At 40.1% G+C, this 23,040-nt stretch overlaps 1 protein-coding gene across 1 annotated transcript in view; it reads right to left on the reverse strand.

Annotated features, from left to right (window-relative positions):
* Positions 1–22,709, reverse strand: part of LOC126452437 (mitogen-activated protein kinase kinase kinase 4-like) — a gene marked incomplete at its 5' end in the record, with an annotated part of 71,809 nt that extends 49,100 nt beyond the window's left edge. The window contains 3 exons of the mRNA XM_050091068.1: positions 9,295–9,673; positions 9,868–10,058; positions 22,415–22,709. Of these exons, the coding sequence (XP_049947025.1) occupies positions 9,295–9,673; positions 9,868–10,058; positions 22,415–22,709 (865 nt within the window). The remainder of the gene's footprint in view (positions 1–9,294; positions 9,674–9,867; positions 10,059–22,414) is intronic.
* Between the last annotated feature and the right edge of the window lie 331 nt (positions 22,710–23,040).

The following is a 23,040-nucleotide window of genomic DNA, read 5'->3' on the forward strand; positions in this document are numbered from 1 at the left end:
AAATTGTATATCCAGATAAAAAGTGACTAATGGAGTCCTGCAACTCAAGGGGAAAAAATAGCCAAACAGTGGAGGGATAAAAAAAAGTTATGTTGTGATTTTAAACTGCAAGTGGGTGTGTACATTAGTTTCACTTCATTCCCGGGCATAAAGAATCAGTTGTACATTTGGAGAAATGAGGCATAGAAATAAAGTTGGTTTGTAACATGAGAAAACAGATAGTACTTGATGAAAAACAAGGGCATACACTTACTGAAAGCTGGTGGCTTTTAATTCAGGATTCTATATACCATATTATTCCCCACTCTTTTAGCTACAAAACACTATTTTTCACCATAATCTATGGTGGTGGTCCTTTATGCCTGCATGATACCACTCTACTGGTCAACATCAGAGTCAACGTCTTCCTGCATCCATAGCTTCCCTATCATCCATGTACTGCTTTCCCAAAGAGCGCATCCTCCATTGGGCCACACAGATGGAAGTCAGAAGGCGAGAGATCTAGGCTGTAGGGTAGATGAGGAATGGTCCAATGAAGTTTTGTGAGCTTCTCTTGGGTGCACAGACTTGTGCTAGACCTTGCATTGTCATGGGAGAGGAGGAGGGAGGAGGGAGGAGGGAGGAGGGAGGAGGGAGGAGGGAGGAGGGAGGAGGGGGAGGAGGAGGGAGGAGGGGGAGGAGGAGGGAGGAGGGGGAGTTCATTTGCATTTTTGTGCAAAAAATGTGCTGACATTGTTTCTTCAGATCCCTGAGAGTAACACAGTAACCCTTGAAGATTATTGCACATGAGGGAGACCATAAAACAGAATAACCCCTTCAGTGTCCCAGAAGACTACCGTCATGACTTTACCAGCTGAGGATGTGGCTTTGAACATTTTCTTCAGAAGACAGATGGTGTGGTGCCACTCCATGAATAGCCATTTTGTTTCTGATTAGATGTTTCATCACCTGAGACTGACATTCAACAATAAATTGTCACGCTCAATCCTGTAATGTGGAAGCAACTCTGAACAAATGGTTCTTCACTGCTGTGGACTTTTGTTAGGCAGGGAGGGACCAAAGGGTACACACATTTGAATATCCACACTGGTGGATGAGTGTTTCAACACTACCAATGGAGACGTCCAGCTGAGCAGAGAGGTGTTTGATTGTGATCCACTAATCACATCAAATGAGAGTGTTTGCACATTCCAGCACTGCAGGAGTCAGAGCTGTGTACAGCTGGCTGGAAACCAGGAGATCATACAGGTTTCGGCAACCTTGTTGCGATGACGACACTTCACACAATGACTCACCATGATTGTGTTCACTGCCAGGCTTCCATAGAAATTCTGCAAATGCTTATGAATATCTGCGATGCTCTTGTTTCTCGTCAAAGGAAACCCAATGACAGCTCTCTGCTTGAAATGCACCACCATTAAAGAGGCCACTCTGAAGGCTTCCTATAGTGCCGCCACCTATCAGAAGTTCATGAAACTACAGGGACTGAAGTGGGAATATTTCCTGGTGTCTTACAGAAAGTTCCACATTTTTTCAACCAAAACTGGCTGGGGAAAAAAAGTGTTGCATTACTTACTGAACAACCCTCGTATACTTCCTCATGATTAAAGATAGGATATATTCTATTTATTGGTCTATTTTGGTGTTATTTTTTGCCAATTACAATGTTATTTTCTGAAAGCTTGTTTTTCAAGTGCATTTTTAATTGATTTCAGAATTATATCTCCAATAAAAATATATATCTATGAAATACATTACTTTATTGTCATTGCATATTTAATTAATTTCCATTATTGGAAAAAAACAAACTACATATTAAATCTATTAAATCTAATGAAAAGGAAAGCTGATACTCACCATATAGCAGAGATGCTGAGTTGCAGATAGGCACAACAAAACAACTGTCACAAATTCGCTTTTGGCCAGTACGGCCTTCATCAAAAATAAGACACCACACACACACACACACACACACACACACACACACACACACACACAGAGCTGCAATCTCTGGCAACTGAAGCCGCACTGTGAGCAACAACACCAGTGCATGGTTGGTTGGTTGGTTGTTTTGGGGAAGGAGACCAGACAGCGTGGTCATCGGTATCATCAGATTAGGGAAGGATGGGGAAGGAAGTCGGCCGTGCCCTTTCAGAGGAACCATCCCAGCATTTGCCTGGAGTGATTTAGGGAAATCACGGAAAACCTAAATCAGGATGGCCGGACGCGGGATTGAACCGTCGTCCTCCCGAATGCGAGTCCAGTGTCTAACCACTGTGCCACCTCGCTCGGTACCAGTGCATGACTGGAGTGCCAACTGGGTGGGGGTAAGGAGGAGGCTGGGGCACGGGGGGAGGGGGGGGGTTGAGGGATAGTGGGGGGGGGGGGGGGGGGGAGTGGACAGTGAATTGCTGCTGGGGAGCATGCAGGGATGAGGTGCAGAGAGGGTAGGGCAGCTATGTGCAGTCGGGAGGTTAGATGGGGCAGAGGACTGGTGATGGGGTGGCGGAAAAGGAGAGAAATAAAAAAACTTGGCGGTATTGTGGAATGAGGTCTGTGTAGTGCAGGAATGGGAACTGGGAAGGTGCTGAATGATGATTGAGGAAAATGGCTAACAAAGGTTGAGGCCAGGAGGGTTATGGGAATGTAGGATACAATGCAATGGAAGTTCCCATCTGTGCAATTCAGAAAAGCTGGTGTTGGTGGGAAGGATCCATATGGCACAGGCTGTGAAGCTGTCATTGAAATGAAGGATGTTATGTTGAGCAGCGAGCTCTGCAACAGGGTTGTCCACTTGTTTATTGGCCACAGTTTGTAGGTGGCCATTCATGTGGACAGACAGCTTGTTGGTTGTCATGCCTACATAAAATGCAGCACAGTGGTTGCAGCTGAGCTACTACATCACATGACTCGTTTCACAGCTAGCCCTGCCTTTGATGGAATAGGTGATGTTTGTGACTGGACTGGAGTAGGTGGTGGTGGGAGAATGTATGGGACAGGTCTTGCATCTAGGTCTGTTACAGGGATATGAGCCATGAGGTAAGAAGTTGGGAGCAAGGGTTGTGTAGGAATGGATGAGTATATTGTGCAGGTTCAGTGGACTGCAGAATACCATTGTGGGATGGGTGGTAAGGATAGTGGATAAGACATTTCTCATTTCAGGGCATGACGAGAGGTAGTCAAAACCCTAGCGGAGCATGCAATTCAGTCGCTCCAGTCCTGGGTGGTACTGAATTATGAGGGGAATGCTGCTCTGTGGCCAGATGATGAGACTTTGGGAGGTGGTGAAAGACTGGGAAGGTATGGCACGAGAGATTTGTTTTTGTACAAGGTTGGGAGCATAATTACAATCTGTAAAAGCTCCAATGGGACCCTCGGTATATTTCGAAAGGGACCTCTCGTCACTGCAGATGCAACATCCACAGTTGGCTAGGCTGCATGGAAGGGACTTCTTGGTATGGAACAGGTGCTCCCCAGCAGCACTTCACTGTCCCGCACCCCCAACCTGCTATCCCTCATCCTCCCCACCCCAGCCTCCTCCTTACCCCCACCCAGTCACAACTCCCATCATGCACTGGTGCTGCTGCTTGCAGTGTGGCTTCAGTTGCCAGAGACTGCACTCGTGTGTGTGTGTGTGTGTGTGTGTGTGTGGGGGGGGGGGGGGGGGGGGGCGCGCGCGCGAGTGCGTCGTTCATGTTTGATGAAGGTCATACTGGCCGAAAGCTAATTTGTGACTTTTTTTCTTCTTCTTCCTTTCCCCCCCCCCCAGAATCTCCACTATATGGTGCTTAGCAACTTTATTTTTAATAACATTGTTACATTCCATCCAGGATTTTCCTTTCAAAAGAAGCAACTGTTATAACTTCACAGTTATCTTTCAATGTATTATGGTGCTGAACTTTCAACATTTCACTTAAAGGTTATGCAACACTTCAGAATATATCGCAGATGCTTGCTATCCCAGGTATACATACCAGGCTCTTTGTTATGTGATCATTAATACATCTACATCCATACCCTGGAAACAACTGTTAAATCATGGAGGAGGAGAAAGAGTACGATGAGGAGATTAGTATTTAATGTCCGTCAACAACGAGGTCATTGGATATGGAGCACAAACTCAGATTAGGGAAGGAACCATCACAGCATTTGCCTGAAGTTATCTTACGTAAACATGGAAAACCCAAATCAGGATGAGCGGATACAAGTTTGAACCATTGTTGTCCCGAATGCAAGTCCAGTGTGCTAACCATGGCACCACCTCGCTTGCTTTTAAATCATGGAAGGGTACTTTGTACGATACCACTTATTAGAGCCCATTCCCTTTCCATTCTCATAAGGACAAGGGAAAGAACGATAAAACTCCATTGGGTGCACCGTGATAAATCGTCTAATCTCACCTTTGCAATCCCTATGACGGTGATAAGTAGGGGGCCATATTATATTCCTAGAGTCATCATTTAATACTGGCTCTTGAAACTTTGTAAGTAGGCTTTCATGAAACAATCTGCATCTATCTGGAAGAGTCTGCCTGTTCGGGTTTCCCAACATCTCTGTGATACTCTTAGGTGTGTCAAACAAACACATGACTATTCTTACTGAACTTCTTTGTGTACATTCAATATCCATGCTAGTCCAATTAGATACAGGTCCCACACCTGTGAGCAAAATTGTAGGATGAATCACATGAATATTTTGAAACCAATTTTCTTCAGAGACTGACTGTATTTCCTAGTTTTCTGCCTACAAATCTAACTCTGACATACTAACAAGCCTATGCGATTGTTCCATTTCCTATTCCTACAAACTAATACAAGGTACTGATCGATTCCACTAGTGACTCTTGCAGATTTTATAGCAATAGGATACTATGCTTTTCATTTTGAAAAGTACAAAGTTCAACATTTATGAACATTTAAAGCAGGCTGCCAATCTTTACGCCACATTGAAATCTTCTCCAAGATGTGACTCAACATAGTAGTTTTCTTTGAACAGTATTTCATTATAGAAAACTGCAACATCTGAGGTTACTATCACTGTTTTCTGAAAGGTCATTAATATACAATATGTACAGAAACAGTCCCAGCACACTTCCATTCGGCTTGTCTTAACTTATTTCTGCACCTGTCAATAACCATCCACCCAAGGTAACATGCTGCATTCCTTCCATCAACAAATCGTCAAAAGTAGCCACAAATTTCACTTGATACCTCATATGATCATACATCTGGTAATAAACGTAGGTGTGGTAATGAGTTGATGGCTTTTTGGAAGTCAAGAAATATCACATCTATGAGACTACCTTAATCCATGGTTTTCAGGTGACTCATTACATCTAAGCTCACAATATATTACAAGATTCTGCAACAAACAGATATCAAGAATATTGGATGATAGTATTGTGAATTACTTCTGCTACCTTTCTTGTGCAGTAATATGTGACCTATGCTTTCTTCCAATCACAAGGCACTGTCTTTTGTTCTAGGGACCTACAGTATGTTGTGGTTAAAAGAGTACCTAATTCATCTGAAAATTTGGTGTAGAAACTTGTTTTCATCGAACCCCAGAGCTTTATTTAATTTAAATGATTTCAATCTGTTCTCAACCCCACTGACACATCTATTTTGCTCAACTAGAGCAAGAATTAAATGGGAACAATACTCCTGGATTTTCCTTCGTAAACGAACATATGGAAACACATTTCAGTGTTTTTGCTTTTGCTTTGCCACTCTCAATTTCAGTTGACTGTCTTGTCCACAAATGTATGAACAATAACTTTGGTGTCACTACCTGCCCTAACATATGAATGTAATTTCTTTGGGTGCTGTGAGAGATCTTCATATAATATTTTGCTACAGTAGTCATTGCATTCTTCTCCACTGCCCTTTTGACAGCAAAACACATTTCATTCAGATCTCCCTACCTATAACTTTATGCTTTGTATTATACTTATCATGCAGTAGTCTCTGTTTCTTTAGAAGTTTCTTTACAGTGACTGAAAACCCTGGGCAGTACCACCAGTAATGAACTGTTCTATTTGGTACACATCTATATACTGCATATTCAACTAGTCTTTTAAATTGATCCACAGTTCCTCTATATGTCCCTCTGTTGAACTAAATGAAATTCCTCATCAACGTATGACATTACTGCATCTTTATCTAGTCTGCTGAACACATAAATGATTCTGTTTTAGCTGCTCTTTGTACTTTGGTAGTCACTGTTGCTAAAATTCATCACGGTTACTGATAACAGTTTCAATGTGGGCATCCTCAAAGAAGTCATGTCTACCTCTTTGTATCCTATTTATTTCTATCATGAGCAGGTTTCTGAACTATCCATCTTAAGTAGTTTTCAGAGAACACATTTATCAATATTTTGCAGAATGTATTGTCACATACACCACCTACAAAACCGTAGCCATAACAAATGATTACTGGATGATTACAGTCACCTCCAATGCTGGAAGTACAACTGGGGAACTTGTACACTGGCTAATAATTGTGCTTGGGTCTGGTGGCTGATACAAAGATCCACTTATAATTGTATGTCCATTATACGGAGCCTTGCCCAAGCAATCTTGCATACAGCTTCCATTTCTATCTCAGTGAATTTGAGATTCTTGTCTACTGTGACAAACAGACCACCTCCACTATAGTTCACGCACGATACGGTGGCTAATGTGCAGAGACCAATTTTCATCCAAAGTGCTGGGTGAGTTTATTCGTTTGTTCGGAAGGGGAGGCTGACAGTGTCTGAACCCTTTTGGCCGTTCGGCGATTATAGACTCTAGATGCAGCCCTGCAATCTTTCTCAAATGATTTTACAGAAACTATTCGGTAAAGAAAATTCATTTTGCTTTACTTATAGCTTTATATGTCAGGTTGATGGTGACATGCCCATCATTTCGTAAATGGTCATAGTCATTGTGATATTTAAGTGAAAGTAAGACACTGCATGTATATGAAAAAGTTTGCAATGAAACGCAGATGTCGCTATGATTTTGCGTTTGGTGCATACTACATAATATGTTGCAGCATATGGAATTTAGCTAATGTATTGATTTTTCATTAGACTTGGGTGGAGGTCTCCCTCCCACCAATCTTGAGAAATTTGATCTGACATAGCACACTCATTTGTGATTGCGGTGCGCCAGTTATAAAGCCAGAGCAAAATATCCAAAGCATTCCTCATATTTCATAAACAGTTTTCAGATATCGAAATGAGATTTGGGCAAATGATAGGATGCAAAGAGGACAGTATTTTGCTGTAAGGGTATGTATTAAGCAAAATTTCATTATCTACCATGTTATTCCACTAACTACAGACTTTTTCGATGAAAGAATGCAATTTTTAAGGGCCACCAATAGCTGGTGAAACAAGAAATACTAAGGGTTTTGGAAAAACTTAACTGAAGACATTACACATTTATTTTGTACCACAAAAGTGCTTTTTCATAAGCCACATTAGTACTCTACCTTAACTATGTTCCTACAAACCCCAAAGCCAAAATCTCCATTCATCAATGTCTACCTCCTCCGCTCCCTACATAATTTGGTAGCCCCAGATCACTAAAGTTTGAGAAATGATTTCTTCCTTTTATCTAGTAGTAGTAGTAGTAGTAGTAGTAGTAGTAGAAGAAGACACAGTCGAACTCAGTTAATCATCTTAAACGAAAGCTTTAAAATAAAAGCACATTAATTTGGCAAAAGAATGGGATGAGTTTGTAAAAATATGAAACATCAGTAAGTAAATGAAGTAGTCACCAAGAATATTGAGCCAAGGGATACATACACAGCATGACAGACTGAAAGAAAATCAGTGTGAAAACAGGGAATCTACACTGCTGCTTATTAAAATTCCAACACCAGATAAGATGGAAAATAACAAAATTTTACATACTGTGTGAATACAGTATGGCATGAAGAATACACGATTACATTTATAGGTGATTTGAGGATATATAGGTGTAAAATGTAGGATACAGAGCTGCCTCTTCTGGCAGCAAACATAGCTTGTAAAAGGCGTGAGTTGATCTGAGCTTGGAAGAAAGATACAGATATATATGACATTCCATACTGCTCAATATTCCACCAGAGTTCATCAATCACATAGGCCGGCAAGTGGTGATATGTCAGTCTCTCAGCAATGCATGACCATACGTTTTTAATAGGAGAGAGATCTGGAGAATGTGCTGGCAAGGTAGGTCCAGACAGCACAGGCATAATGCAGTCTTGCTTTTGCTTGTTAAAGATATGCCACAAAGCCCTCTACAAGGGGAGACAGCCACAGGCCTTCAGACATCAGAAATTTAACATCTGCTGTTCAAATTAGCAGCTATGCAAACCTGAGTTGTGTATCTAGTGCCGCCTGATACAATCGCAAAGTATTAGGCACATATCACTAAGTTCAATCCGGCAACATTTGTTCTTCTCGGATGCTCCACAAAAAGATACAGACACTGTGATGCTTTATGCAGAACTGGGACTCACTCCTTTCTCTGCTGCCATGTCCAGGGAAGTTGCAAGAATGGTTGCCATATTAACAGGCTGGTTGAACTCCCCACAATCCTGCCCATATCAAAACGGTACATGTTGACAGACGTTTCTCCTTCTTACATAGAGCATAACACAACTTCCTCACCAACAACCAATACTCAAACGTGATTTCTGAACGAGAAATCCCTATGTACAGATAACATTACTAAAACTTCATGTGGCTCTGCATATCCTGACACATCATGCCACTGTGTCATTTGTTAGATGTTGCCTTCATACTGTTACAATTTTATTGGCTGACAGTGTAAAGGAAGAAACACTGTATATAACAAAATGAACAATATTTGCAATTTATTTGGTGTATTATTGAAAGGGTGCAGATTAATTGTAATTCACTCCATCTCACTGTCACACATCTCTCACTTATTGCTTTCCTTATTACATACCAAATAAGAAATGTTTTCCCCTGAAGATCAAGATTTAGTTGGTCTTTTTCTATTTTATTATTAACCACATTTTGTATAATTAATATGTCATGGATACGTTGCACTTGAGTGTTTCAAATTTTCATACCCTCCTTATTTCTGACTACTGCATAAATTATTCATTTCCTTTGTTCAAGAGCACTTACACAGTTGCATTATATCCTATTCACAATATAAATATTCCAAAAATAGAAAGCTCTTGCATATGATTGTATGCTTATGTGTAACACAAACGCAGAAAGATGCATATGATTATACACTATTGTGTAGCACAAATGCAAAAAGAAAAAGATAAGAACATATTAAACTACCTTATCTTGTGACTCTACTTCATGTTCCTTATCTCTTTCAACTGGTTTGCAAAGCGTTGCTTTTGATTTGATGAGGATATGCCGATGTAATTTTTCCACAAAATTTAAGGATTTTCTCAGACCTTTTGTCTTCAACATGTCTTCAATGTATTTACGGTATGGATTTATTGGCGACGGTTTTTTGCTGTGTGTCGCAGGATACGATTTGTTAATTGAACTAGAATAATATTCCATTACATTTTCCTCCTCATCACATGAGTTTGTTGAACCATGAGATGATATATTTGAATTATTTGAATCTGATGGACTGCTAGTTTCGACATCAAATTGAATCCTGTTTTTGTTCTTGGGGATCACCTTCCTCGGAGGTGATGTGGACCTGCAAAACACAGCCCAGACTAACAATTGTATTTAATAAAATGAGCACTATATCTACTGGATACTACAGATTACCATAGTAAAAAGTTCTGTAGTTCTGTGAATATTAAAACCTTCTAGCCTAAAAATTTGAAGTCAAAATAATAAAAACAACACTAAATAATAACAAAAAATGATGATAATAATCAAAATTACCTAGTATTTTGCTCTTGTGAGGTGCTGGGCTCTTCACTTGTAGATGTGTCAGTAGCTATGCCTGATGTATTATCATCTTCACCAACATGAGGCCAGTTTATGCCTTTCGACTCTAATCGTAACAACAGTTTGCCCAAAATTATTAATACTAGACGCTGATGTTTAGTCATGTTGTACCAAAGACACATGGCCTGCAAAAAGAAAAAAAAATAATATAAATGCATGGGGAAAATATAATCAACTATCAGGCTACATTCTATCTAGCAAAATCATTAACCAGTTGCAGTAGTAGTAGTAATAGTAGTAGTTGTTGTTGTAATGTGCTTCCTGTTTGCTTTAGAAAACTCAGTGGTGTTATTAATGCCAACCCAATAAGAACTGCTTAAAAAAAAAATAATAATAATAATAAACCCGTGGAGGCCTGGGAAAAGAATAGGCCTCTGTTATGTTCTGCCAGTCGTAAAAGGCGACGAAAAGAACAAACCACTAATAGGGCTAACCCCCCTTTTAGTGTGATTAGTTGGTTCAGGACAGAACTAATGAAGCCTCGGACAAGCGCTGTCATGGTCGGGGACAATGCTTGAACCCTATGCCTGTCCACAATGGTAACGACACTGCTAGCCACACAGAAAATGATTTAAATACAAATAGAGATGTTTTGCAGGATATGCTTCCTCCAACCACTCTAGAAGGAAAACAAAGACAGAGGATGAGATGGTCAGATGAAGTTAACTGACACCTCATGTTCTGTTATTACCAAGCAACAAACTTAGGAACCAACACAACTGGATACAGATCACAAGTATACACAACATTTATTACCAGATACCCAGAATTAAAATTTTTAACAGAACGACTAGCTGACCAGATCCGTGTAATAATCAAAAATAACAGGATACCCAAGTCAGAATTAGAAAACATCAAACAATAAGTACAACAAATACTAGAACAAAATAATGTGCAATCAGAAGAAGAAGAAAATACAGTAATGGACTCAAACATCCCAGAGCAAACAAACAAAGAACAATACGCATCAATTAAACAATCAGAGGAAAACAAAATCTTAAGACAGCCACCAGAACAAGCACAAATAGAACACGAAGTGAGACACATGTTAGATAGAGAAGAAAAATTTCAGCTGACATATATAGAATACAAAGACACAAATACAGACATTAGACCATTCTTGCATAGACCACCAAATAACCCACAAGTCGAAACAACAATAACAACTATCAACACAATCATACACAACAAAATAAATGAAAATACAACTATGGAAGAGTTACAACTACTGGTTTATATAGGCGCACTCACTACACTAAATATACACACTAGGCAGAGATCAGAACCAACCAACACACAGAAGAAACCCACAAAACCAGCATGGCAACACAGGCTACAGATCAGAATAGAAAAACTGAGAAAAGACATCGGACAGCTAACACAATTTATAAGAAATGAAATGTCAGACAAAAAACGAAAAATGTTAGGTAAAATCTCACAACAAGAAGCGATAGAGCAATTAGATGAAAAGAAGCAGAAATTACAAGCATTGGCCAAACAACTTAGAAGATACAAAAAAAGTGAAAATAGAAGGGAAAAAAAAAACATTCAACACAAACCAAAAGAAATTTTACCAGACAATAGATAACACACACATTAAAATAGACAATCCACCAAACATAACAGACATGGAACACTTCTGGAGCAACGTTTGGTCAAACCCGGTACAACATAAGAGGCATGCACGGTGGATACAAGCAGAAACAGACACATACAAGATGATACCACAAATGCCTGAAGTGATAATTTTGCAACATGAAGTCACCCAAGCAATTAATTCTACTCACAATTGGAAAGCCCCTGGAAAAGATAAAATAGGAAATTTCTGGCTAAAGAAGTTCACATCAACACATTCCCATCTAACAAAATTATTTAACAGTTACATTGCAGACCCATACACATTCCCTGATACACTTATACATGGAATAACTTATCTGAAACCTAAAGATCAAGCAGACACAGCAACCCCAGCTAAATATCGCTCCACAACATGCCTACCAACAATATACAAAATATTAACTCCAGTCATTACACGGAAATTAATGACACATACAACACAGAACAAAATTATAAATGAAGAACAAAAAGTCTATTGCAAAGGAGCACGAGGATGTAAAGAGCAACTGATAATAGATGCAGAGGCGACATATCAAGCTAAAACTAAACAAAGGTCGCTACAATACGCATACATTGATTACCAAAAAGCTTTTGATAGTGTACCCCACTCATGGTTACTACAAATATTGGAAATATACAAAGTAGATCCTAAATTGATACAGTAATGAAAAATTGGAAAACCACACTTAATATCCAAACAAATTCAAATAATATCACATCACAGCCAATACAGATTAAGCGTGGAATATACCAAGGAGACTCATTAAGTTCTTTCTGGTTCTGCCTTGCTCTGAACCCACTATCCAACATGCTAAATAATACAAATTATGGATACAATATTACTGGAACATACCAACACAATATCACACATTTGCTATACATGGATGATCTAAAACTACTGGCAGCAACAAATCAACAACTCAACCAATTACTAAAGATAACAGAAGTATTCAGCAATGATATAAATATTGCTTTTGGAACAGACAAATGTAAGAAAAATACCATAGTCAAGGGAAAACACACTAAACAAGAAGATTACATATTGGATAACCACAGCGACTGCATAGAAGCGATGGAAAAACAGATGCCTATAAATATCTAGGATACAGACAAAAAATAGGAATAGATAATACAAATATTAAAGAAGAACTAAAAGAAAAATACAGACAAAGACTAACAAAAATACTGAAAACAGAATTGACAGTAAGAAACAAGACAAAAGCTATAAATACTTATGCTATACCAATATTGACCTACTCATTTGGAGTAGTGAAATGGAGTAACACAGACCTAGACGCACTCAATACACTTACACGATCACAATGCCACAAATATAGAATACATCACATACATTCAGCAACTGAAAGATTCACATTAAGCAGAAAGGAAGGAGGAAGGGGATTTATCGACATAAAAAACCTACATTATGGACAGGTAGACAATTTAAGAAAATTCTTTCTAGAACGAGCAGAAACTAGAAAAATACACAAGGCAATCACTCATATAAATACATCGGCTACACCACTGCAATTTCATAACCACTTCTACAACCCTTTAGATCACATAACATCAACAGATACGAAGAAAGTAAATTGGAAAAAGAAAACACTACATGGCAAGCACCCGTATCACCTAACATAGCCACACATCGATCAAGACACATCCAACACATGGCTAAGAAAAGGCAATATAGACAGTGAGAAGGAAGGATTCATGATTGCAATTCAGGATCAAACAATAAACACCAGATATTACAGCAAGCATATTATTAAAGATCCCAATACCACAACAGATAAATGCAGACTTTGCAAACAACAAATAGAAACACTAGATCACATCACAAGCGGATGTACAATACTAGCAAATACAGAATACCCCAGAAGACATGACAATGTAACAAAAATAATACATCAACAGCTTGCCTTACAACATAAACTTATAAAACAACACATTCCCACATACAAGTATGCACCACAAAATGTACTCGAGAGCGATAAATACAAATTATACTGGAACAGAACCATTGTAACAGATTAAACAACACGACATAACAAACCTGACATCACACTCACCAATAAAAAGAAGAAATTAACACAACTAATCGAAATATCCATACCCAATACAACAAATATACAAAAGAAAACAGGAGAAAAAATTGAAAAATACATCCAACTGGCTGAGGAAGTCAAGGACATGTGGCATCTGGATAAAGTTGACATTATACCAATTATACTATCAACTACAGGAGTCATACCACACAATATCCACCAGTACATGAATGCAATACAGCTACATCCAAACTCATATGTACAACTACAGAAATCCGTAATTATTGATACATGTTGAATTACCCGAAAGTTCCTAAATGCAATATAACATAAACCGTACAGTTAAAAGGAAGTCACACTTGATCAAGGTCCGCGTCACTTTCCATTTTTGACCAGACATAACGTCTGAGAAAAGAAAGAAATAATAATAATAATAATAATAATAATAATAATTAGAAAAGTAAAAATGATGAAGTGAAAGACTGATGAAACATGAAACTGATATATAAAAAGTAAAAGTTACATATATGATCAGATGGTTATGATGCAATGCATTTGTTGTCAACAGCATAATTAGTAATTCTTTCTTTAATAAAGTGATCAAATTTCCAGTCAAACCATTTAATGGCTTCTGATCAGCATACAGACCACACTTATTAAAATGTGATGCACTGTTACAGTTGACAAACCTTCATCACATTCTGATGATTCTTTCTGATAAAGAGTGAAGCACTAGCTGTAAAAGCAGTACCCTATGTACAAGCAAGTTAATACTGTATTATTTTGACTAATTTGCTGAATGTGTATACCGTGGTTGGTTGTCAGTTCAAATAAAGCAAAGATCGTTCTCATTATTTTTCAAGAGGAATTGAGGACTGGTGCTGATATCTTGTCCTTAAAATACGAGGTCAAGTTGCTGAAGTTTCCTCGTTTGTCCACTACCTTACAAAACTTCATTCTCCTCAAAAAAGTGGTTTGACAAACCATCGCCAATATCATAACAGAAGTACCAATTCCAAAGTACGAATAGGCAGACATCACCATACGCCCCTTTCATGAAATAGATGAAGTATGTTGTATTTCCATCGAGTGTCATATGCTTTCTCCAAGTCATAAAACAAACAGAAATCTTATACCTCACATGGTACTGATCCTCCCAATGGGAACTCCATTTATGAATGGTGTAAATGTTTCGACAACAGCAGCTGTTCAGTTCGTTTGTGCCTCAATCAGTAGTTAAGTTAATGTTCACTTCTTTCCTCACGGTAAGTCAACAATTTAGTTTATCTTGATAAGCTGGAAAACATTTTAATTCACATACTGATGGGAATGATCAAGAATGCTATATACACACACATCCAACAAGACAGCATACTGCAGCAGTACCCTTAAAAGGTCTGGTATTTCCTTTCTGAGCAATTCCCCGGTCAGTGGAAATGTCACACTGAGCCCACTGAATGGTTATCTCATTCACCAGCTGACACCTTTTTATTTTACTTCAAGAAATTCATTAAATAAAAAGATTTCACACCTCCCTTACTGCCTAGAATCACTGTATCCAAAACAAGAACAAGAATAACAGTTCAGGGCATTAAGCCCAATGTCCAACAACCAGTTTAATAAGAAATCAAATTTAGACGGACTATATCAAACGATGGAAAATCCAGGATGGAATGTAACAACACGAGAGGAGGAAAGTTGCTACTCACCATAGAGTGGAGATGCTGAACCGCGATAGGCACAATAAAAAAATTCACACAATCAAGGCTTTCGGCCATTAAGGCTTTTGTCAGCAGTAGACACACATACACACACGCACACACAAACTCACACAAGTGCAACTTGCACACACATCTGCAGTCTCAGAGAACTGAAACTGCACTGCGAGCAGCAGCACCAGCGCATGATGGGAGTGGCGACTGGGTGGGGGTAAGGAGGAGGCTGGGGCGGGGAGGGGTGGGATAGTATGGTGGGAGTGGCGGACAGTGAAGTGTTGCAGTTTAGACAGAGGGTAGGAGAGAAGGTGTGGAGGGGGGAGGGGGTAAGTAGTGGAAAGGAGAGAAATAAAAATAAACATAAAAGAAATTAAAACACTGTGTGTGGCGGTGAAATGAAGGCTGTGTAGTGCGGGAATGGGAACAGGGAGGGGGCTGGATGGGTGAGGACAGTGACTAACAAAGGTTGAGGCCAGGAGGGTTACAGGACCATAGGATGTATTGCAGGGAAAGTTCCCACCTGCGCAATTCAGAAAAGCTGGTGTTGGTGGGAAGGATCCATATGGCACAGGCTGTGAAGCAGTCACTGAGATGAGGGGATCATGTTTGGCAGCATGTTCAGCTACAGGGTGGTCACCTTGTTTTTTGGCCACAGTTTGTCGCTGGCAGTTCATGTGGACAGACAGCTTGTTGGTTGTCATGCCTACATGCCTACATAGAATGCAGCACAGTGGTTGCAGCTTAGCTTGTAGATCACATGACTGGTTTCACAGGTAGCACTGCCTTTGATATGATAGGTAATGTTAGTGACCGGACTGCAGTAGGTGGTGGTACGAGGATGTATGGGACAGGTCTCGCATCTAGGTCTATTACAGGGGTATGAGCTATGAGGTAAGGGATTGGGAGCAAGGGTTGTGTAAGGATGGACGAGTATATTGTGTAGGTTCGGTGGACGGTGGAATACCACAGTTGGAGGGGCGGGAAGGATAGTGGGTAGGACATTTCTCATTTCAGGGCACAATGAGAGGTAATTGAAATCCTGGCGGAGAATGTAATTCTGTTGCTCCAGTCCCAGGTGGTACTGAGTTACGAGGGGAATGCTCCTCTGTGGCCAGACTGTGGGACTTAGGGAGGTGGTGGGAGACTGGGAAGATAAGGCATGGGAGATTTGTTTTTGTACAAGGATGGGAGGATAATTACGGTCAGTGAAGGCTTCAGTGAGACCCTCGGTATATTTAGAGAGGGACTGCTCGTCACTGCAGATGTGACGACCACGGGTGGCTAGGCTGTACGGAAGGAATTTCTTGGTATGAAACGGGTGGCAGTTGTCGAAGTGGAGGTATTGCTAGTGGTTAGTAGGTTTGATATGGACGGAGGTACTAATGTAGCCATTTCTGAGGCGGAGGTCAACATCTAGGAAGGTGGCTTGTTGGGTTGAGTAGGACCAGGTGAAGCAAATGGGGGAGAAGTTGTTGAGGTTCTGGAGGAATGTAAATAAGGTGTCCTCACCTTCAATCCAGAAAGCAAAGATGACACCAATGAATCTGATCCAGGTGAGGGGTTTATGATTCTGGGTTTTTAGGAAGGATTCCTCTAAATGGCCCACGAATAGGTTAGCACAGGATGGTGCCATGCAGGTGCCCATAGCAGTACTGCGGATTTGTTTGTAGGTAATGCCTTCAAAGGAGAAGTAATTGTGGGTGAGGATATAGTTGGTTATGGAGACTAGGAAGGAGGTTGTTGGTTTGGAACCCATAGTGCATCTAGAAAGGTAGTGTTTGATAGCAGCAAGGCCATGGGCATTAGGAATGTTAGTGTACAGGGAGGTGGCATCAATAGTGATGAGCAGGGCACTGTGTGGTAAAGAGAGAGGAACTGTGGAGAGTCGGTTGAGGAAATCGTTGGTATCTTTTATATAGGAGGATAGTTTCCGGATAATAGGTTGAAGGTGTTGGTCTATGAGAGCAGACATTCTCTCAGTCAGGGCACAGTAACCGGCCACAATGGGGCGTCCTGGGTGGTTGGGTTTATGGACTTCAGGAAGCTGTAGAAGGTGCGAGTGTGGGGAGTGGTAGGGGTAAGTAGAGAGATTGACTCTGGGGAGAGGTTCTGGGACGGGCCTGAGGATTTGAGTAGTAACTGGAGATCCTGCTAGATTGCCGAAATGGGATCACTGTGGCATGCTTTGTAGGTGGAAGTATCTGACAGCTGATGGAGTTCTTCTGCCACGTAATCCTTGCGGTTCAAAACTACTGTGGTGGAGCCTTTGTCTGCAGGTAAGATTATAAGATCGGGATCAGTTTTTTGATGGTGGACTGCGGTTCTTTCTGCGGATGTAAGGTTAGTATGCATGTTGAGGAATTTGGGGAATGATGGTGAGGCAAGGTTCGAGGATAAGAAATTCTGGAAAGTTAACAGGGGGTGGTTTGGAGGCAGTGGGGGTGGATCACAGTTGCATGGAGGAGTGGACTGAATTAGGCAAGGTTCAATGTTGGTCTTTGGTAGAGTCTGATTGGACGGGTTGGTGGCGAAAAAGTGTTTCCACTGTAGGGACCGGGAGAAGGAGAGAAGGTCTTTAACTAGTCCTGCATGGTTGAATTTTAGAGTGGGGCAAAAGGTGAGGCCTTTGGAAAGGACTGATATTTCTGTGGGACTAAGGCTTCTGGAGGAAAGGTTCACGACTGTGTTGTGGGTCTGTGTAGGATTTGCGTTCTGTGTGGTGGTGGGAGTGAGTTTCGGAGGGTGGGGTAAGTGTAGTAGGTCTGCGAGACAAGGTTTGTCAGCTATGAGGGGGTGTGGGGGAGGTTTAGAGGTTGTTGTAGAAGTGGTGGACAGTGGTACTCCGAGGCGGGAGTAGGACGTGAGCAGGATGGAGAGCTTTTCGAGGTGGCGTTGTGCATGTTGCTCAAGTTCCTGCGGGACAGCAACAATGCAGGAACAGTATGTGGGACTGGGATCTGGCTAGAGATAAGGAACTTTTCTGTATTGACACAGATGGAAGGAGCAAGGACCCATGGCGGTGCAAAAATGCGAACAAATACGTAAGACAGTAGAATTACGTCCAAAAAATTACGCAAAAATACACCCAAATACAAGTGAAAAGTACGAAATAGATGCGCAGGGGGGGAAAAGGAGATGAAATCTGAGGAAGACGATGATAGTGGAAGGCGAAAACACACTAAAATTGGCGAGAAGTCACAAAGGTCAAAGTAGAGAATAACTAATCATTAATAAATATATTACTGTGGGTAGCAGTAATATACTTACTTCGTTAGCCACTGTCCTCACCCATCCAGCCCCCTCCCTGTTTCCATTCCAGCACTACACAGCCATCATTTTGCCGCTACACCCAGTCTTTTAGATGGACTATATGCAGATATGAATGGAAGTCAAAGAAAATTTTAACACATGTAAGATAAGAACTTGATGAAATTTGCTAAAGAATAGTATCAAAATCAGCTTTGTGACTCTTAATAAGAAATTTTGTTTTTTTTTTTTTATATATTTATTAAAGTATAATGTTTAATGGAATATTTCATGAAAGACAAAAATTTTACTACTCGCCCTGATGAACACAACTATCTACAGTCCCACAAACAACCTGGACGATTGCTTTTTTTTAGTGTTGCACGGGTGCTCCTGTATTCAATATATTGCATTCCATCCTATTCCACCAACGCACCCAGTCCTCTTACTTCTCTCCTTTTTCCACTACTTCTCCTCTCCCCCTCCATCCATCTAAGCACCCAAATGCACTTAGCTGCCCTACCCTCTCTCCACCTCATCCCTGCAAAATACCCAGCAGCACTTCACTGTCCACCACCCCTACCCTGCTATTCCTCCATCTCCCTGCCCCAGGCTCCACATTACCCCCACCATATTGCCTCTTGTAAAAGAATTATATAAAAAAAATTTTATGAATATATAAACACTAGTTCAACTACCAGAGTTTAATGCGTAAAGCATTTGCTGAACAAGAGAAGCTTTACGCCCTTCGTTTATTAGTTTTAGAATAAGTTACGTTTCGCTGTTATCCTGTCCTAGTGTTAAGAAGTGTTGCGCCATTTCTTACTGATAACATTGGGTTAAATAATGAAAGTGATTCTGAAGCAGACTGATTTCGTATTTTGTGATACCATGAGCCCTAGCTCCTGAAATTCTGGAAAATTATTACTGTTATTTTAATTTTATGCAGAGAATTTAGATGGAGGCGTCGATCTTCAAGGCGACGCTGCACAACAATAGAGGTACATGAATGTGTTCATCTTTTTCCTTTCATGGCCGCTACCGTCAATTTCAATATATTTGCCACGACATTCAAAACCTGCAGTCTTTCTTTTCATTTAATTTCGAAGTCCACGCATTTACGTTCTAAGATGAACAAATGCATTTAACTGTAATTCTTTTTATCCAGGCCACGAGGGGTGATTACACTCAAAATGTACCTGCCTCTATCCCATTCGTTATGTTTGCATACATTTGAGTGTGTACAAGCGTAACTATATTTCCTACACAGTATACGCTTTTTATTTATTTATTTTTTATTTTTTCACGACTCATTCGCGAATGTACGTGCCCTCTTATTTGATGTAGTCAGTCAGCTGTATTCTTTAATAGCATTATTTGTAATATTCAGTGGCTTAGTTTCCACAATTGATCTTTGCCTGTGTCGCAATAGCCCTTCACGCGAAATATTTTTACGTGACATCCACAATAACTTTTATTTCAAAATTTCGACGACCGACTGAATAAAGATTTTTCTAACAACAACAATAGCAAAACATAATAATATAAGAGGACACATTACACTCTCCATCATGCACTGCTGCTGCTGCTGCTTGTAGTCTGGTTTCAGCTGCCAGAGACTGTGGTCATGTGTGTGTGTGTGTGTGTGTGTGTGTGTGTGTGTGTGTGTGTGTGTGTGTGTGTGTAAGGGGGGGGGGGGTCTATTTTTGACAAAGGTCTTGTTGGCCAAAGCCTTATTCTGTGAAAGTCTTTTTTTTTTTTTTTTTTTTTTTTTTTTTTTTTTTTTTTTAATGTATTGGACATCCCATCATTCCCAGTTACGTTATAATAGATTTTCTGAAATAGTGTCTGAAATCAAATTTTAAAAAGAGGTGGAATGAAGACAACGATCATAAAAGAAGGCCAGTCTTGAAAGAAGAATAATATGATCTATAAATAGGGAAGTTGACTGTGTTTAAATTTGCTTTTGTCACTTAGGTATTTTGTATGTCATCACATCATACTATCTTCTCTCTAGCTTCCTGCCATTGGTTGCCTCATGTGCTATTCCTCTTCATTTAGATGTACCTGATAATGCTATTCTAACTTTGTGAAACTGGTAGTATTATTAAAGGATCATACAACTGTTGTTGGTATTTTCAAGAATGACCAGTTCAGTCCATAGACCCTTCCAGCATTGCACATCAAATCATTCAGTACATTTAATGCACCTACTTTAATGATCCTTGGCTGCAGTAGCCAGTAGAGCCTCACATCCTTAAAACTAAATGAAAATAAGAAATTGTTGAACATTAGGGTTTATTGTCCTGTTGACATCGATGTCACAATAGATGGTGAAATTTATACATGGAAATATTATAGCACCTTTATCTCCCAAGCTCAGAGGTCACAATTCCGATTGGTGTGTCATCATTACAAGGCTAAAGGAATAATGGCAAATCATCGAGTTCTTTGTTGTGGTGGCTACTATATTTATAATAATGGCAAATAGAATTATGCTTAGCACACCATCATATCTTAAATAAATGTGAGATATTTTCCCAACTCAATAACTGAAAGATTGTAATGCAAGGAAAGTTTGCAGTAAGAGCAGCATATAGCCACTGCTACAAAGCTTGTCTTGTATATTTACACTCAAACACTATCCGACATCATTTCAATTAGTTTTTCTATGTGAAGTCATTCTCAGATCACTCATATTTGCTGTGTAGCTTCCTATACATGTTACAAGTAATTCTAAAAATTCTTACCTCTCAGTATTCAAACTCTACCTTTATGAGCCCAGTAAGTCAAGGCCACAGAAATATTATGACAAAAATGCAAAGGTTTTCATCATTTTTTAGGTGATGGCTTTTACTGAATAATCAAGCTACATCCCTGAGAGTTAGTACACCAGTTTAAATCAGGCAGTTGTAGATAAAGAGCCCACTCCTAGACAATTAGTCACTGGAGCGCAGCTGAGCAAATGCTGGCAAAAACACAGCCGGGTCATAGTCTACGTTATGGTACTACCATGGTCAAATGTCCACATGCAGAGAAGGCCAAGTGGCTCATGCACATAAATAACACATGCAGTAGCAGACCTTGGTGGGTACCCTATACCGCCTGTGACTGCCTGCAGGTGAGCTGAGGGCACTTGCAGGTGTCCGTACCCTGTGGGGCAACACGTCATATTACAACTAATGAAGCTGAGATCATTTACGTATATCTGCCTGCGTCTGTATATGTGCAGAGGGATATGTGTGTGTGTGCGCGACTGTATACCTGTCCTTTTTTCTCCCTAAGGTAAGTCTTTCCGCTCCCGGGATTGGAATGACTCCTTACCCTCTCCCTTAAAACCCACATCCTTTCGTCTTTCCCTCTCCTTCCCTCTTTCCTGATGAAGCAACCTTGGGTTGAGAAAGCTTGAAATTTGTGTGTGTGTTTGTGTGTTTTTTATTGTGTCCATTTACCAGCGCTTTCCCATTTGGTAAGTCACAGCATCTTTATATATATTGGATTCAGTCGATGGGTTTCATCACTGATATCCAGAACAGAGTATGAGTATAGGAATTTTGTATATTACACGCCACCATTTCTTTTACACTTATGTTTTCAAAAGGCTTCAGAAATTTAACTTCAGTTATGTTGTGTAAACTGAACAGTAACATCACAAATTACAGTACACCTCACTTATAATTTATAATGGCAGTTCAAATATATCCATATACTTTGATATTACTGCACTTACATGATTCAGCTTCATAATGTAAATGAGTGGCAGAGAGATTATAGAATAAGACCAAACAAAAACCATCGCCTCTCTTTGGGATATCGTTATAGTGACTAAAAAAATCAAGGAAAGAAAAACAATACCTTGACTCTTCCTACAAACTCTGAGCTCTTGTACAGTGGGTACTGCACTCCTACAGCCTTGCAGGATGGGTACAGTGACTCAGCAACTTCTAACCTATTCAGAAGTTCTTCGACTTCCTTCAGCGCTGCATTTTGGTTCTCCGTGCAGACTTTACAAAATACTGACAAACATCCAGTGCAGACTTGTACATCTGATTTGGGTTGTGATGTATTATCTGTCCCATCTGAGCTGACACCACTGTCACTAGCTTGTGTTGACATTTTATTGGGTAGCTTAGAAGCTTTTTTTTGAAACCTGTAAAATTAGAAAATAATATTTTGTTACTACTACTATATCTACATCTATTAATGGGAGAAAAATTATTAATGGAGGATCCTGGAAAAAGACACAGATTATGGAAGGAATAAAAGTCACCACTAAACTTATGGTTGTGGAAATGAAGTTGAAGGACACATATGAGTGAGAATAGGAGGGAGGGGGGAGGAGGGAGGGAGGGGGGGAGAGGGGGGGAGAGAGGGGAGGAGAGAAGGGGGAGGGGGAGGGGGAGGGAGAGAGAGAGAGAGAGAGAGAGAGAGAGAGAGAGAGAGAGAGAGTGTGTGTGTGTGTGTGGGTGTGTGTGTGTGTG

Source organism: Schistocerca serialis, unplaced genomic scaffold (genome assembly GCF_023864345.2).
Source record: "Schistocerca serialis cubense isolate TAMUIC-IGC-003099 unplaced genomic scaffold, iqSchSeri2.2 HiC_scaffold_861, whole genome shotgun sequence".
Classification (NCBI taxonomy): domain Eukaryota; kingdom Metazoa; phylum Arthropoda; class Insecta; order Orthoptera; family Acrididae; genus Schistocerca; species Schistocerca serialis.